Source organism: Centruroides vittatus, unplaced genomic scaffold (genome assembly GCF_030686945.1).
Source record: "Centruroides vittatus isolate TY-2023 unplaced genomic scaffold, ASM3068694v2 contig_1089, whole genome shotgun sequence".
Taxonomy (NCBI): Eukaryota; Metazoa; Arthropoda; class Arachnida; order Scorpiones; family Buthidae; genus Centruroides; species Centruroides vittatus.
The window spans coordinates 429,251-447,403 of NW_027120700.1; the positions used below are offsets into that span (position 1 = coordinate 429,251).

Consider the following 18,153-nt stretch of genomic DNA (forward strand, 5'->3'; position numbering starts at 1 on the left):
TATTATTATTACTATTATTATTTGATAAATAAAGCAGAAATAAAACAATGCAAAAAATTTTTAAGTAGTAATATGAATTGTAAATAGAATTAGAACAGTATAGAAACAATAGGCAATTTCCTGATTATTTCTTAAAGCAAATAAATAGCAAATTTTTAATGCTGTTTATCTGCTGTTCTTTATAGGATTTTTATAAATTACCTGTAAAAAAAAACTCATATGAAGAGTAACTTGCTCCAAATATTTATCTTTATTTCAGTTGTATATGTAGTCCTTCAGAGAAAATGATAGAAAGATGTTTACTGGTTTCAGTTTTTTTGTAATTATGTAGAGATCATGTATACTCTTAATATTGTGTTGTTATATTTTTTTTACTTTATCATTACAAATACAAAATATTGTAAAATTCCTCTTAAAGATAATCATATATTTTGTGCTTTTCTGAATCTTTTTTTAAAAATTAAACTCAAATGAACTGTCTAGCTTCACATTTCTTTCAGTTCAAGTTTTTCTTTTACTTTCTTGTGCTATAGCCAATTTCTTAACTAAATTGCAAACATTTCTACTTTTTATTTTATGAATTCTCATTTTTATAAATATTTTAAGTATTTTTATAGTTCACTGAATAATTTCGCAAAACTAATTTTTAGATATTTTACATTAGGGTGAAGAGAAATAGTTTTTTCATAAGTTATGAATTTAATGTTGACTTTAGTTAAAAAAGTGTTATTAAATTTGATATTATATTTTTTAATAAATTCATAGTGAAAATTTCAATATGTTTTTACAAATTAAATTAATTTATGTACTAATTAATTAAACTTTTTTAAAATCTTGATTAATTTAACATACCTTTTCATTTTAAATTATTGAAAGAAAGGCAAATAAATATATTACTTCATATTTAATTGTCTAAATTAAAACTATCTCCTTACCAAATTACTGGAGTTAAACACATGAAACAAAACCTTTAATTAGGCAGGCCTATCAAACAGACCATATTCATAGCCTGGAGGCTTTAGAAGTATATAAAGTCGGCCTGACTGGCAAGTGTATTAATTTTAAAGACTGCAATATGATATCGCATGCGTGGAGGTACCTTTATGAAAAATTTGGGTAAAGTTAGCCTATATTAATTCACTCTGTACATCTTAAAAATGTTTATGTGTAACAGGATCATACAATTACGAGTTTTAGTAGTTCTACCATTTGAATTCAATCTGTGTTATGGGTTATTCGAAATTTAAAATTGTTTTTTTGAATAATATCATTCTAATGTTCCAATCTGGAATTCATTAAAAAACCTGATGCAGGCCTTGGTGAAGACTGAAAATGTTTAGAGTTTTCATTAATTTGTTACTGGTAATTAAAGATTTTGTTTCTTGTAGTTGTCTAAATTTATGTAAGCAAATTTGTTAAGGGTAGATACATGAATATTTATAAATAATTATCATTAATATCAATGGTGTAAATTATAGAAATTAACATTAACTAACAAAGAGTTAATAGTGTAAAGTGTAGATAATTTATTATTTAATAGTGTCATAAATACTTCTCATTAATATATTATTGTTAAATGATTTCTATCTTTTATGTTATTGGTAAATCTTAAGTTAGGATTAGACTGTCATTCAACCTACTAGGAAGGAATGAAACAACCACTAATCAAAGCAAAATGTCATTTGCATTGTACTATGTGGTACAAATTGAGTTAGAACATGATTGGTTGAAAAGCTTTTATTTCTCAATTACTCATTTTAAGGAAAAAGTTGATTAGTCAAACACATTGAAATTCAGAAAAAGTTGAGATATTTTCGATGCCTAATGTATAGCTGAAAAGTCGCTAAAAGGAAATGACACAGTTTGTAGCTTCTTAATATGCTAATGTATGCCAATATGAAGCTAGTTTTATTTAGTTGATTTGATATTGGTGCCTAGTCAATTCTAGACCAAGGTTAAGGCATAGCTACAGGCATAGATATTGTTTTATTTGTGTTTTTGGTGTAAGTATTTCTATAATATATTATGAACCCAAATTCCAGCAAATATCTGTTAGTTTTTATGGAAAACAATTGTTTTTGGTAGTCTGAGTTATCATTATCAGGTTATGTTTGCTTTTTGAACTTAGAGCACCTTCTCATATTGAATTTTTTCTTTCTTTCTCTAAGCATTTGTATTTAAGAATTTTTCAACTGACAATGCTTGGCACCATGCTGCCTGCTGAAATATAAGCAATTTTTAATTACTTATATTTCAGCAACCCTTTTAATTCAAAAATTGTCAAAAAAAGCTTTATTTTTTCTTCTTTTTCTTCATTCAACACTTCAGACACATCTAGAGAAAAACTATTGGCTCTAGAAAGTCAAATTTTAAACTTAAGCCTCTCTTGTTATCAGTGAGGTGCTCATGAAACTTCCAAGTTAATAGGTCAAAGTTCACAGGGGTTTGACATAGAGCTATTTTACTTTTATTGTTTAATTTTGTGTTTATTAAAGTTAAAACTGCATGGAAACCAATAAATTTATTCAAAATTCAAAAGCTCAAATTTGTATGAATTAAAACTTTTTATAACAATTTTACTAAATAGTGTATTTGAAAGCATTTGGTTGGTGATTGTTAACAACCAAGCATTGACCAAACTGTACTTTGCATCATCATCATCATAGGTCTTGATGTAATAATGCAATCATTAATTATAAAACAATTGATATTGAAACAAAAATATCTAAGATGTAAAAAAAATGAGAATTTAGATGACTGTCAAATTTTTCTCTTTAGAGTTTTTCTTTGTTAAAGATAAGCTGGACATTTCAAAGCAAAATGTAGAAAACGACAAAAAATCTTGCATATACCACTTCCAAGCTTATCTTTATCAAAGAAAAACTCTGAAGAAAAACAATTTGATTGTCATAATTTTTTACTTGACACAATTTTTTTACATCTCAGATTGTTTTTCTTTACATTTTGTTAAATTCATATAAATATTTAACATTAAAGTTATTAATTAGATGATGGAATGTTAATATTAAACTTTTATAGTTTTCACTTGTTTCAGTCTTCCACTATTAAAAATATTTAAGAAATCATTATATAGAAAATTTATATTTTTAAAAAATATATAAGGAGGATTCAAAAGTTTAAGTTTTCATTCATGGTGCTGCAGTTCCAACCAAAGAATGTTCTAGACCAGCATTTTTCAAAATTTTTGCTCATGCAAACCAATAAATTTTCGTAATAGTTCTGCAATCCAAATGTATGTAATGTAAAATTTTTAAAATTCTGGTAAACTGGAGTCACTGTATACTATATAACAAAATAAAATTATGCATTATTGCATTCTACATGTGAAATGTAACATCGAGTACATTTTTATTAAAAGCAGTTTGGGCCAATTTCGATTTGTAACAAATAACTTGTTTCAGTTTTTATTATTGAAATTTAACTATTAAAAAATGTAAGATTGATGATTGTAAATAAAACATACTGTTTCAAAATTATTCAGGAGTCAATTTTATTTTGAAAAATATTACAATATTGTCTTTTTATAAATTTAATAAACTGTTTTTTTAAGTTGTATTTTTCAGATTGATAGATTTTGTCAATTTTAATTTGTATATATACCAAAAAATATATTTTTTTAAAATTATTTATTGATCCTCTTGTGCCAAAATTAATTTGTTATTTATTTTTTATAATTTACTGCTATGCATGATTATAAACTTAAAACATCCACAATCCATAGTTTGAGAAATGCTGTTCTAGACAACTATGCATGCTTAGATTACATGGCCTTTGTTAGCTCAAAATGGTATTGTTGTTAGCAGTAACATGTCAAGTTTAAATTCAATAACAATAATAATAAAATATTGAATCATATAATCACACCATTTAAGTTTGACCGTAGAACAGTTATCTGAGGGTCCATTGTTTCTGTAATTTAAATCACTGATCAGTATATAAATGCACAGAACTATTACACCAATTTAGATCATATATGTGCTGCCATTAAGGCAAAGTGACCTGATAAACTGAGTTTTGATGTTGTTTTGTTTTATGATAATGCATGCCATCATGTCATGCACATGGTAGAGAAGCTGCATTGTATGTAATGGGAAATACTGGCACGTCTTCTTATAGTACAGACTTTTCACCATTCAACTTTTTTGTGTTTGGACTCATGAAGAAAATAATGAAAGATTAGCTGTTTGGATTGGCCACTGCAGTTAGAGTTCCTTTAGCATTGGTTTAAATCCCAAGCACAGGAATTTTACCAGAAAGGTATCTTTGATCTTGTCAAGCAGTGGGATAGTGCCTGTGGTGTTTTTTATTTCATATTTTAATTTTCTTCTAATAAAACAATTTCAATATTACAAAAATAATAATTAAGAATTTTTTTAAGTCATTAACTCAGCATAATAAAAATGTAAAATTGTTGTGTTTAGGAAATGGAAGTTCGAATGGAAGCTCAAAAACAAACATTAGCTGCAAGAGAAGAAAGTATAAAAAAGTTAATGGAAATGCTTCAGAATAAAGGAATTGGTATGTTGTTATTAAAATTAATTTAACTTTCTGCATTAAAAATGAATAAATCATTGATGTTTTAGGAATACAGTAGAGAGTCATTTATTCGAATCAATTGGGAACTGGGGTGGTTCGGATTAGTGATTTGTTTGGATAACCGATTATGTACGAAAAAATATATTAACCTGTCTGATGTTCAAATTTTCCTCCGTTGCATGTCGCTTTGTGTTGAATTTTCGTCGATTTTAAGCCAAATGAACATGTTTATAATAATAATCGAGGTTATTATATTGTTAAAAATTATTTCTTTATTTTGTACAAACAAAATAAATATATTGAAGAATATAATAGCATGAAAATTATACTTTAGAAGTAAATCTAGTATCAAAAACGTTCGATTCAGCACAACACAATCCGACTGAAAATCGTTCGGATAACCGGCGATTCGGATTACCGGGGTTCGGATTAACGACTCTCTACTGTATAATAAAATATATAATCAAATTTATTATCCAGTAATACTAATTTACTCCATAAATTTATTAATTAAATTAATTTTAACTGTTTCATATATTTTAGTTCTTATAATTAATGTGTGTGTTGTATTGATGGAAAAAAAATCAAAAATCATGAAATGTAATAAGATGTTAACCATGAATAAATGTGTCGAGAAATTGAAATAACTAAGTAAAATGTATTCTTAACACAGCATGGTTGTAGAGATGACTTTTTTATATTTATTCCCTTTTCTTTTAAATATATTTCTGTAAATAATAATTGATTTTATAAAACTGAATAGTTTAGTTCAGACAAAACTAAAACAGATTGAACTAAAGTTCAATCTGACAAAATATTACAACAAAAATATTATAATAATTATATAAAAATGTTGCATTATTTAAGCTAAAAACTTTTTTATGATGTCTGATTTGAAATGTGTTTAGAATCATGTAACTATATATCACACTAACCTTATAAAGCTTTGCAGAATTTTTAACATATTGCAAACGTTTTCAGTCTACCCTAGGACTGAAGTTCTGACGTGACCACATTGGAAACAGAATAGAACAGAATCACACCAGAAAAAGTTTTTCTCTAATAGAACTCCACTTGGAGAAGTTCTTAGGGTGGACTGAAAATGTTTGTGATACATTAAAAATTCTGCAAAGCTTTATAAGGTTAGTGTGATATATATTTGTCAATGCTTTATGAGATGGATTTTTATTGGAATCATGTAAAAACTATAATTATCTTTTAAAGTTGAAAGAAAAGAGAGTACAGTTCTGAGCATTTATTGAAGATATTATTTTATCTGAAAATTTTCATATACAGTAGAGGATCGATTATCCGACTCAATTGGGGACTGGGGTTGGTCGGATAACTGAAAAAATGGATAACCGAAAAGTATGAAAAAATACATTATTGGTATATTAGTATATCCCATGTAATTTGTTATATATTGCTATTACCCTACTTCACGTTGAATTTTCATCAATGTTAAGCCTAACAAAATTTTTTTTAAAATAATAATTGTCATTATTGTATCGTTAAAAATTATTTCTTTATTTTCCACAAAACAAATACAAAAATAAAGACAAAATAAAAAATTAAGCCTCATTTAAATACTGACCTCCCTTTCATGGTCTAGCCAGTGTTGCCAGCTAAAACACACAAAAATTTAACAAAAATAATATTAAAGTAGCCAAGACATAGCCAAATATTGTAGTGCATATCACTAGCGGACATTTGAATTTGCTGACTAGAACGCGGTTGGTTAACCGATGTGATGGTTGATCAGGGGTCGGATAATCGATGCTCTACTGTAAATACTTTTAGAGTTCGTATTGATTTTAAAATAAATTAAACACAAACAAAATTAAGTAAACCAAAAAACTACAACTTTTAAGCAAGTATATGTGATCATAATTAAAGTATCCTTATTTAGAGATATCTAGAGAGACACATACTGGGCCTAATTGGATCAGACTCTGTAATAATACTATCCAGGACCTGTGGAAGCAGTCCTCATGAAAAAATTTTAGTTCCAAAACACATTACCAGTGATTGAGTAAAATCATGAAGATTACTATATGGGTGGTACATGCAAACGGGCATTTATGCATGCTGGCTCAATGTTTTGGTCTTGAGAAAATGAATTCAAGGAGACTGGGCATTGGGAAAAACACTTTTATTGCATGAACATATTGTTAAACCTCAAGCAGGTTATTATACAGTGGTAACATTAGCAGTGCCGTGGAAAATTCCTCAATGTGGCCTCCATTATTGTCAGAACTTGCAAACAGTGAACAGTATGTTCAATTGGAGAATGTAACTGACTGTAGTGTTATTCACATGCAGTTTTACTATGTTTCAAAAAATTGGATTTTTTAAAATTTATTCATTAATTTTATCATTGTGCCACTGCTAGAAGACTATTTTAACTTTTTTGCATTGGATGGCGGACAAGTAGCCTACAATTAAAGGTCAACTCTGCCATGGAATTGTTATTACCTCAATAGCGTCTGAAGGGACTAAATGAAATTGACTCATCCTGTATGTATAGCCTCAAGAAATATAATTTTTTGTAAAATAAATTTTTGTCCTGGCAATTTTTTAAAATAGTTTTATTATGTTTTAAAAAATTGTTTTAAAACAATTGGGATTGGGTTAGGAAGCTCATTCTGATACACAACACTATTGAGATGATGATCCCGTAACCAGAAATTACAGGGTTTAATATCCTGGGAGTGAGGTATTGGGCAGCACCATATTGACCTCTGATGGCCAGTTTTGTAACTAAATTTTTTTCAGAAGGCTTGCTTTTTCATATCCTGGATGGTATTGTTGAGTTTCATCTAATTACAGTATGTCCAGTAGATGTCTCTCTAGATATGTGATAAAAAAAGATATTTTAAAATTATAATTACCCTGTATATTTGTTCTTTTCAATATGACTTTTTCAAACTTTTGTAAATTCTAATAGAATACAATATTCATATGAATAGAAATATAGATTACTGTAGTAATGTAACATATAAATCTACCTGAGAAATGTAACAGATTAACAAAAATTAAATGATTGAATAAAATACTAAAACTTAATAAATTCAATTAGGTATTAAAAGAGCTTATGATTCATACAGCCTCAATGTTTGGTAATGCCCATAAAGTCCGATGCAAATTAGGCAATATTGCAGAAAAATGGTACAAAATTCATTTGATTGGTTATCAATTGCCCAGTCATTGACTTAATCTCACTTTATGTCATATCCTTTGACGGAAAGTAGGTAGTCCTTTTGATGACTCTCAGATCTAAGAAGCTGAAAATTTTGGGCAACAATCAGAAATGTTCTTGTGCAGTGAACTTGGGTAGCATATTTATGCCACTTATTTCAGTTACAAGCTGCAATTTTGAGTCAAACTTTTTTTGACTGCTTATTATAAGTTACATATTAATCATAATCAATTCATTAAATTATTGAAACTATAAAATAAATATATATATATTAGTACTTGCAAGTGAAAACCAATTTTGTCTGGTAGAGGACTTCCCTTGGACAGAGAAATCTCCTTGTCCCTTCTGTCTCACATCTGCAATTTTGTGTCATACCCTCACATGTGGGACCTATCTGTTAGATATGCATCCTATGTTTTCTTGTCTTAGTCTTTAGAATAAAAGGAGTTGCCTCTATTACAAATGTTCAATGTTCATCGTCACTTTGTCTCTTTAATGAATCCCAAACATTAACAATATATATTATTCCTAAAAATATTTTATATACTGCTTATTAATTAATTCATTGTCATCAAAAAACATACAATTAATTCTATATTATGCCAGTTTGCTTTGTTACTTTTGAGACATTACAAACTTAGATAGTTTTGTTGTTGGAATTCTTTGAATAAACCACAAAATGTAGGTTTAAAGTTGTTTGGGCATAATTTATTTCATTTTACATTTACAGTAATGATGTTTGGACATCCATTTAGAAAAAATATGGATATTTTGTATGAAAATTTTAAATTATTTAGTAGAGTAAAACATTGATATTTCTGGTGGAAAAAGAATGCACTATTTTTCAGCATAAAGTTAAAAAATGAGTAAGACTTGCATCACAAAGTGTTATTTTATAATTCACATTTTTTATTATTCTCTTCTCAAATTGATAAATTGCAGTATGTTATTTTGTAATTTATATCATCATATTTAAACTACAGTAGAGCATCGATTATCCGACCCCCAATTAACCGACTTATCGGTTAACCGACCGCGTTCTAGTCGGCAAATTCAAATGTCCGGTAGTGATGTGGCGCTACGATATTTGGTTATGTCTTGGCTACTTTAATATTATTTTTGTTAAATGTTTGCATGTTTTAGCTGACAGCACTGGCTCGACCTTGAAAGGGAGGCTAGTATTTAAACCAGGCCTAATACACTATACTAATAATGTATTTTTTCATACTTTTCGGTTATCCGACTTTTCAGTTATCCGACCAATCCCAGTCCCCAATTAAGTCGGATAATCGATGCTCTACTATCTTTCATTTTAAAAAAATTTAAAATAGATCTTTGTAAATTTGCTGTTTACATAGAAGTTTAAGTGTTCAATATAATTTAATTGAACTAAAAAAACAAAGCACTAATTCATATTAAGGCTTTGAGAGTTATAAAACTAAATATGATTTAATTTCCTATTTTAATTTCAAGTTGCTTTTAACAGATATTGAGTTACACATTTTTAAATGAAAATTATTCAACTGTAATCACTAGGAAACAAATTAATGGAAGAAGAAAGGAAAGAAGTGGAACGTTTAAAAACTAAACTAATTGAAACAGAAGCCAGAGCTTGCCATCTTGAAAATCTCTTAGAAGTTCGGGATAAAGATGTTGGAAAATTAAAAGAGGTTTGTTAAGAATTCAATATAATTTGTGAATAATATATTCATGCATGTAAAATTCTACATAAAGTACGTATACGTTGGCATATAAACAATTTATGTTAGAAATTTTAGGAAATAACATAGTTTTAATTAAAATTCTTTATGGGTGATAGATGGATGAATTACGTATTGAACTCAATAAGCGAGATCAAGAAATATTAGCCATGGGAGCAAAAATGAAAACATTAGAGGAACAGCACCAAGACTACCAACGGCATATAGCAGTATTAAAAGAATCACTTTGTGCAAAAGAAGAACATTATAATATGCTTCAGGCAGATGTGAGAAATATTATGTAATTTATTTTTATTTAATTTAATTATTTTATTTCTTTTAGCATAATATAACGTATATTTATTATTTAAGTATTCAGTGATATTCAGACTAGTAAATTGTTTTCAGGTTGAAGAATTAAGACAAAGATTAGAAGAAAAGAATAAATTAATAGAGAAGAAAACACAACAAGCTATGACTGCTACTCAAGAACGTAATCGCTTAGCACAAGAAGTTCAAGAATTAAGGGACCATATGGATATTAAAGATAGGAAAATAAACGTCTTACAGAGAAAAGTAAGATGATATTTTAGTAATTATTTATTATACTTAGAAATCATGCATTTATAGTATGTTGCAGTAATGCATTCATATTACACTCCTGGCAAAAAATATGGAATTAATAGAGCAAGTTTCATATTATGAATTTAGTTATAAAGAAATATCACAAAATTTACACCTACTGTAAATTTTGTGATATTTTGTGATAACTTTTGTATTGAAATAACTATGAATGATATTTTTTTAATTGTAAATGATAAGATGAAGTTACTTTCTGGCCTGTGGGCTCTGGGAACTGTTTTTCCAATTCCTTATGGGTTTAGCCAGGCCCACAGACAGCCCAGGCCAACTCTAGAAAATCCTAGAGTTCCTGACCTAGACAACACTTGCCAGTGTGTTATGCTGACATCTTTATCACAGCCATCTGGCCATAAGCTATATTTACTTTTTCAGCCTGGAAAAGAAAACCTGATTAAAATTAATGTTAAAACTAAGTTCAATTGCAGTTTTTTAGCTACATTCTCTATACAAAACAACATTAACACACAATGATATAGTGAAATGCTATATTAAGAAGAAAACATTTTTTTTTCTATGTTCTTACTGCAGCACATTTCCAAAGTATGGAGTCAGAGAAAATATGACTATTTGATTCAGTTTATGTTGCCAGACACGAATGTTCTCCATTAGTTCTGTTTTGATTAGGGTTTCTCATTTCCCGGTCTTTTGCTTGTCCCTGGATTTCGGGATAAAAGTGAACTGTATCCTGGGATCCTGGGAAATCCCGGGACAAAATTAATTATTTTTAAAATATACAAAATATCATTAAATCAAATGATATAATTATTTTTTGTTTTTTTAAAGTAATTTAATACATTCTGTAACCTCCAAAATCATATTAATAATGCTATGTAAGATATATATTAAAAATTACCTTTGAATTACGTAGAAATTTTCACAAATAGAAAAAATTTATTAAAGTTTGCTGGAAACTGCATACAACAACAACAAAAATGCCTTTGAATTGAGTTGAAAATTAAAAAACATGAACTTAGATCAAATTTCTAACTTAGAATGTAATTTTTCTTTTTTTAAATAAAATATAATACAAAATATTGTAAATTTTTATAATATTTTAAAAAGCAAAGATGGTCAATACTCCAATCACTCAATCTACTTCTTATTTTAGTAATGAAAAGTCTTGCTACCGAGAATGCCTTTTCTGATTCAATTGACATGATTGGAATCGTCTTTAATGCATTTAAGAAAAGACAAATAGTATGTGTTTTTCACCTGTATGCTGAAAGATTTCTAGTTTGTTTTTGAGATTGTAGCACTTCTTTTGTTCTGTAGTATTCTTGATTTGTCTACCTCGACTGCTTTAATAGAAACATCATAGCTCAATAATTCAGCAGTTCATGTGTCTTTATTGATCAGGTTTATGAAGAAAAACTTCATACTTGCAGACTTTGTACTCGTTTGTATCCTTGCCCAATTTGCACAACTTGGCATTACGCAGTTATTGAAGCTACTGGGCATGATTAAAAATTAAGACAGCATAAGCACAATTATTCCAGATATTACTGGTAAAGAATTTTTAGAGTCCTGCCACAAATAAGCTATGTATCGATTATTGACTATTTGTGACGTATCATAACGAGCAAAAATTAAAAAAAAACTAATAAGTAGGTTTAAAATTAATAAATACAAATGTATTCTGGCAGTTTATGTGTTAATTATATTTTCTATTTGCAAAATTTACTCAACCTTAACGTAAAATAAGAAAAAAGTGAATTTTTAAGAAATTTGCGGGATTTCCCAGGTTAAAAAAACAACGGGGTCCCGTTTGAGAAACTCTAGTTTTGATTAGTTTGTTGATGACCTCTTAATGATTTTCTGACCAGTGATTCTGATATTTTCATAAATTTAATATCTGGAGAGTTTCCAGGCCAAGATAACACAATAAAACCCGATTCAAAAAATGTTTCTGATCTGAAAAATAAAAATTCCTTTTACTATGTGATTTCAGTAAGGAAACATGGTTTTTATTATTAAAATATCACAATAACTTTTCTTACATTGTGGTAGTTGCCAATCTCCTTGAAAAATTCAAGGTATGTTTTCAAAATAGTTCATTGCAGTTAACAGACTTCCTTTCAGAGAACTTGGTCATGTTGTCAGTAACAAAATACATTTGCCCACAATCTTTCTTGGTAACGAAATTAATTTTTTTCCTTTCTTTAAAATGCAAAATAAAATGGATCTCATTATTTTTCTAAGAATAAAAACTTAAAAGTAATAGAACTAAAAGTAAGACAAGATGATTTTTAAAATTTGTAACTATTTTGTAAGTTTCTATCTACAATTTTCTAACAATTAATGCTAAAACACTTAAATGAATCATCAATTTTTTTTGAGTTGTTGCAAATGAAACATTAAATTATTTCTACTGAGTCTGCTTTTAGCCAAGAATGTATATTTAATAATAAATAATTCAGATATTCCATAACTGTAATAATGATATTCATTTACAATTGATAATAAAATTTAACCAAATTTAATATGCCATATATAAGAAACTTTATTTACTTATTTTATGATTTAATAGTTAAAGAATTTTAGGGATAACAAAATTAATTAAATTGTTAATTACTTTTGATTGATTATTAAATGTTATATAATGTAAAAAAATAAGTATATTCGTTCATTAATAAACCAATAGATTTTATTTAATAGTCAATATTCCATAACATTCATTCTAAAAAGTTTTTAAAAGACAGTTTTGATGATAACTCATCAAAGATGTTTCTTTGTAATTTGACTTGTGCAATTAAATATTTTAATTTGTAGATTTAATGTTATTTGAAACAAAAAATATTTTTCAACAATTACTGTTTCAATTTGAAATTTAAAAAATGCATTGAACAAAATGTAGAAAATTTTGTGTAATGTTTTGTTTGTGTGTTTGTGTGTGTGTGTGTGTGTGTGTGTATAAACAGTACAATTGTAAACTTTCTCCACAGTAGGCCACACCTATGTGGCTTAGCCTCATAGTGGTGGCATCATAACTTATTTTTTAACTCTTTTAATGTGCAGTCTGCTAGTGATGTTATTAATTCATTTGTGGAAATTCTTCCTACTTCCCCATCCTCTGCAGAGGGACTTTATGATCACAATGTATATTGTGGTCGTATGCCATATTTTGTGTATATAGTATTATTATTAGTTTCTTTATTTCATTTCCTTCTCTTTGTTCTTGGTTCTTTTGTCTATCACCTTCTAGAAATTTTGGTTAAATTTTACCTATGTGCACCATCATGGCTCACTTTCAGAACCTCGACAGCAAGCATCTTTTGAATTTAATGTAGGTGGCACTGTTAGTAAATTTGAATAATTTTAATGGTTTAACGTGCTTTGTTCAAATGTCTTGGTGGTGGTCGAAACTGTTTGTGCTCCCAACAGACTCCTCTTGGAGGGGAGGAGTCCGTTGGGCTGGCAGGCCGCTGATTGTATAATGTCACTAGTTATTGATACATGTGTACAAGAACTACCATGAATCAATAACTAGTGACGTTAAACAATTGGCGGTCTGCTAGTGGCTCCCCTCCAGGAGGAGTCTGTTGGGAGCACAAATGTGAAAATTCGGACCCACCGGAATTTGGCCGGTAATGATACATCCCTTTCCGCGCGAGTAGAAGGAAAAGGGATATGAGTCAAAAGATAGAAAAAATGAATCAGGAGGAACAAGAGTCGAAAAACGCGGGTTGGCGAACCTGGAACTCGTGACCGAGAGAATAAAAGGGCGACGACGGAGAAAAGGGGGGTCGGTTACGTTTATCTCTTAGCCTGTGCGCGTGCGGCCAAAAAGTCGAGGGGAACCGCCGGAAATCCACGAAATCGTATCGACTGTGAAGAGCGACCCGGATCACGAGGTATGACCCGAAGTTTTGTAAACTCTCCCTCCGCGAATACGAACTCAGGCGACCGACGCTCGCCGTATCTGTAATCGTCAAGTTAGCTTTAATAAATCTTTGTTATTGTTTTATCCGTTGTAATGTCCTTTATTCGAATGTCATCATCCGCCGCTCTACCGTCGAACCCATTCACTTCCTCCACTCGCATCCACTCGCGTAACGCGTAACTCCTCCGAACCGCCATCTTGACGTGGGCAGGTCTCACGGACCTGTTAGCCGACAAAAAGGAGGAACGAGAAATCGGCCGCCTCCCGGCACCCACAAATTGGTTTTTCAGGAGTGGGGTTCGACTCCTTCGAAATATCGATAGAGCGGAAAGGATCATATTCGAATAAAAGGGACCATTCCAGTCGAAGTAGGGACCTAAGTCATAGAACTACTTCCGATACTGTTCCTAGTCTGTCTTCCTAAGCTAATTAAACCTATCGCAAAAAAATGGAGGGCAATCCACAACCCGCGGTAGGGCCAGCTCAAGCGAATCCGAATCCAAACCCCCTCACCCTAGGAGGGTTGGGCGGAATCATTCCACTCCTGCCCGTATTTTCCGGAGAAACGGGAGGTCTCCGAGTTACGGATTTTTTTGACTCGTTAGCGGACGTAACGAAAGTCGCGGCATGGTCAAAGGCCCAAATGCTGGCCGTAGCCAAGCTCAAACTCACCGGGATAGCTCGGGAATTCGTACGGAAGGATAGAAGAATTAAAGAGGTCGACGAATTTGACGAGTTCAAGCGCTTAATGATCGCGCGGTTCGAAAGGGAACCTTATTCGTTTAGGCTTAGTAAATTTTATACCTGCGTCCAAAAACGGGACGAGGACGTACAAACGTACGCCGCCCGACTTCAAGCGCTCGCGATGGAAATCGAGATCACGCCGGAGCCCGGAGCCGACGCCGCAGAAGCCGCTATTATTCAGCGCATTCAAAGAAAGGAGTTAGATGAACGGTTAAAGGCGCAATTTCTTAACGGAATAGATATAAGGATCCGCCAGAGAGTAATGAGTCGCCAGGCTGAAACTTTTGATGAGGCGCTCAACGCAGCGATCAGTGAGGAGACGATCGAACAGCTCACCTCTCATCCGCGGGGAATAGTGCAAACAGTCAGAGATAGCGAGCGGGTGACAGACTCCCCCTCTCAGGACGAGATAGCCCAATTAACGTTGGCTATGCAAGAACTGCAGCCCGAGTGGAAGAGTTAACCCGAACCTCCCCTCCAGGGAGGCGAATTAACCGACAAAATGATCAAAACTATAGGAACCGGCACCCCCGCGATCGCAGAGATACTAATAGTAACGCTTCTCCTGCGCGTCGGCGAGGTGAACCCCCCAGGAGGCGCGGGGGCGAGGTCGATCAAAATGGCTCGCAGCCTATGGGGGAAAATCGGAACGGATGGACAGGTATCATTTGAAGCATCCAAGGTCAGCGACCTCGATATAATTACTCCCCTTATCCTGTATCTAGGCAACAGCGACACTATACCGAATCGAGTAGGAACCTTTCTCCACCCCAAACAGATTTGTCCGATGACCCTGAGACGAGGTGGAAAGGCAGGATCGGATTAACGAGAACCTCTTCCAGACCTAAACCTATCATTTTAGTTTACATTAATAATATTCCTGTGAAGATGCGCGTTGATCTCGAAGCGGAAGGCACGCTTATATCAACTAATCTAGCAAACAGCTTGAAGGGTAAAGCGCCCGTTAAATTTGGTATCAAAGGGAAGATGGCAGGTTCACAGGGAAATTCCGTTCCAACCGTAGGCACAGCGGTTCCCATCTTTAAATTAAGGGGACACAAGTTCCCTCAGTTTTGCAGAATCGTTCGAGCCGAGATCACCTCTCCGTGTGACGGCATAATAGGGCGAGACATTCTCGAAACGTTGCGATTGAATCTCGATTTCCATAATAGCCAGGTGATTCTACCGGATGGAAAGGTCGTTCACTTTTGTTCACCTTCCAAACCCGTAAAACGGAAGAAAAGGGGATCCGAGAGTCAAGAGAGACGTCCTCCCGAACCAGGTCAAATACGAACGCTCCGAGCGCCTTTCCCCAGGGATGCTATGACACATCGGAAAAAGAAACGCCGAAGAAAGACGGCCTATAGGAAGATTAAGCGACCGAAAATACCGCGGAATGACGCTAACATGACCGTCGATCAAGCGGAGGCATCACCTGTCGAAGACGCATTAACGACCGTGCTCCCTTCACTAACAGAAGAGCAATTTAATCCCAGCGATGAAACGGAACCAACAACCGCCCGCGAGGAAGTCCACCTGCGGCAAACCCAAAATAATGATCAGCTCACAACCTTGACCGCAACCGCCGAGCTTGATCAAGCCGCGTATCTCGACCCGTGGGACGAATGTATCTTAACCTCTATCCCCACTCAATCCCCTACGGGAGAAATAGTGGAAAGGGAAAGTGAGGAGGACACCGAGCATGGGGACTCAGAACGCGAACAATCGGAAACCGAGGAACAAGAAAGTACGCCTCCATACGCGCTACGTAGCCGCGGCCCTGTCCCCGAACAGCCATGGGTAATGACGCGGCCAAACCAAAATCGTAGTCGCATCCCGCGGTTCGTTTCCCCCGCGACAAGCCGACCGTCATCCCCTGACGAGAATTAGACTAAGAACGCGAAGCTAACCCGCTTCCGGGAAGTAACACACCGTTACAGGAAACTCCCCGGAGCGATATAACACAACTAACCTCCACGTGCCGTTGTTCGAACGTATTAACGCTACCATTTTAAGGCCTTTTTGTTTAACTTTTCTCGTTCGAAGGTTTTGACTATAATATAATCATATAACCATATATATCATCTATTATATTAAATATTCCATATATTCGAATTTTAGTTAGCCATTTTAACGAATTTAATCGAATTTTAACGTTTCGAATTATAAGAACGTAGTAGCTTATCCCATTTAGATTTGAGTTAGGATTTTATCATCCTAGCGACCTGAGGGAGAGTAACCCCATTTATAACTTTTTGTAATGTGTACCTCGATCCGAACTTAAATAGACCTCTCATTTCAAATGACTGTTTATAGTTAACTTTTGTGAGTACCTATAGGACGACACCCTCGCCGCAACGGACTAAGACTTTGACGACCCTCTACCAAAATTAATCACTGCACCAACTTCCACGCACGACGACACCGCCATACTACAACCGACCACATCAAGACACCACTCACCGGAATCCTCCAGCCCTCAAGGTCCTGTTTAAACTCGATCTTCACAACAAGCGAACACACCAACCAGGTAGCACAAGTCAACGAACTCCCATCAACCAGAGGACATAACGAACACTCAAGACCTTGAACTTTACTCTCGTGCCCAAGTGACGAAAGAAAACTACGTCTGCACCACGTGCCAGCTAGGAAGCAACCCTACTTCCGGGAACACCGTTGTTATTTACCAACCCACCGTGGTCGGTTTAACATAACAGCTTATTGTAATCCGTTGTAATCAACAACGAAATCTTTGATTGTCGCGTAATCATTAAATTGTTAATGTCGCCAAGTAAATCGAAAAAAAAAAAATTTTTTTCGCCATATAAATCATTGTCGCGACTGAGTAACGTCGCCTGCTTCTTGATTCGTCGGTCTTTCCGGACGTCTCCCGTGACTCTTGGACCCTTTTATCTTCCGTTTAAGGGTTTGGACGTCTCCCGTCGAGAAGAGGCAGCCACTTAAATTAGTTCGTGAACCTCCTATCCGTTTTACTCCGGATATTCTCGCGGATGTTCTTGAAAATCGAACCTGCCCTTCAGGGACAGCTTCGATTTTAGAAAGCCCAAGGTGGTGTGAAAATTCGGACCCACCGGAATTTGGCCGGTAATGATACATCCCTTTCCGCGCGAGTAGAAGGAAAAGGGATATGAGTCAAAAGATAGAAAAAATGAATCAGGAGGAACAAGAGTCGAAAAACGCGGGTTGGCGAACCTGGAACTCGTGACCGAGAGAATAAAAGGGCGACGACGGAGAAAAGGGGGTCGGTTACGTTTATCTCTTAGCCTGTGCGCGTGCGGCCAAAAAGTCGAGGGGAACCGCCGGAAATCCACGAAATCGTATCGACTGTGAAGAGCGACCCGGATCACGAGGTATGACCCGAAGTTTTGTAAACTCTCCCTCCGCGAATACGAACGCAGGCGACCGACGCT

At 33.3% G+C, this 18,153-nt stretch overlaps 1 protein-coding gene across 3 annotated transcripts in view; it reads left to right on the plus strand.

The window, feature by feature from the left end:
- The window catches only part of LOC136975518 (early endosome antigen 1-like), a 57,101-nt gene that overhangs the window by 21,457 nt on the left and 17,491 nt on the right, over positions 1 to 18,153 (plus strand). For all 3 annotated transcript variants that reach the window (XM_067270593.1, XM_067270600.1, XM_067270585.1), the window contains exons 3-6: positions 4,443 to 4,539; positions 9,293 to 9,426; positions 9,576 to 9,743; positions 9,865 to 10,032. In XM_067270593.1, the coding sequence (XP_067126694.1) occupies positions 4,443 to 4,539; positions 9,293 to 9,426; positions 9,576 to 9,743; positions 9,865 to 10,032 (567 nt within the window). The remainder of the gene's footprint in view (positions 1 to 4,442; positions 4,540 to 9,292; positions 9,427 to 9,575; positions 9,744 to 9,864; positions 10,033 to 18,153) is intronic.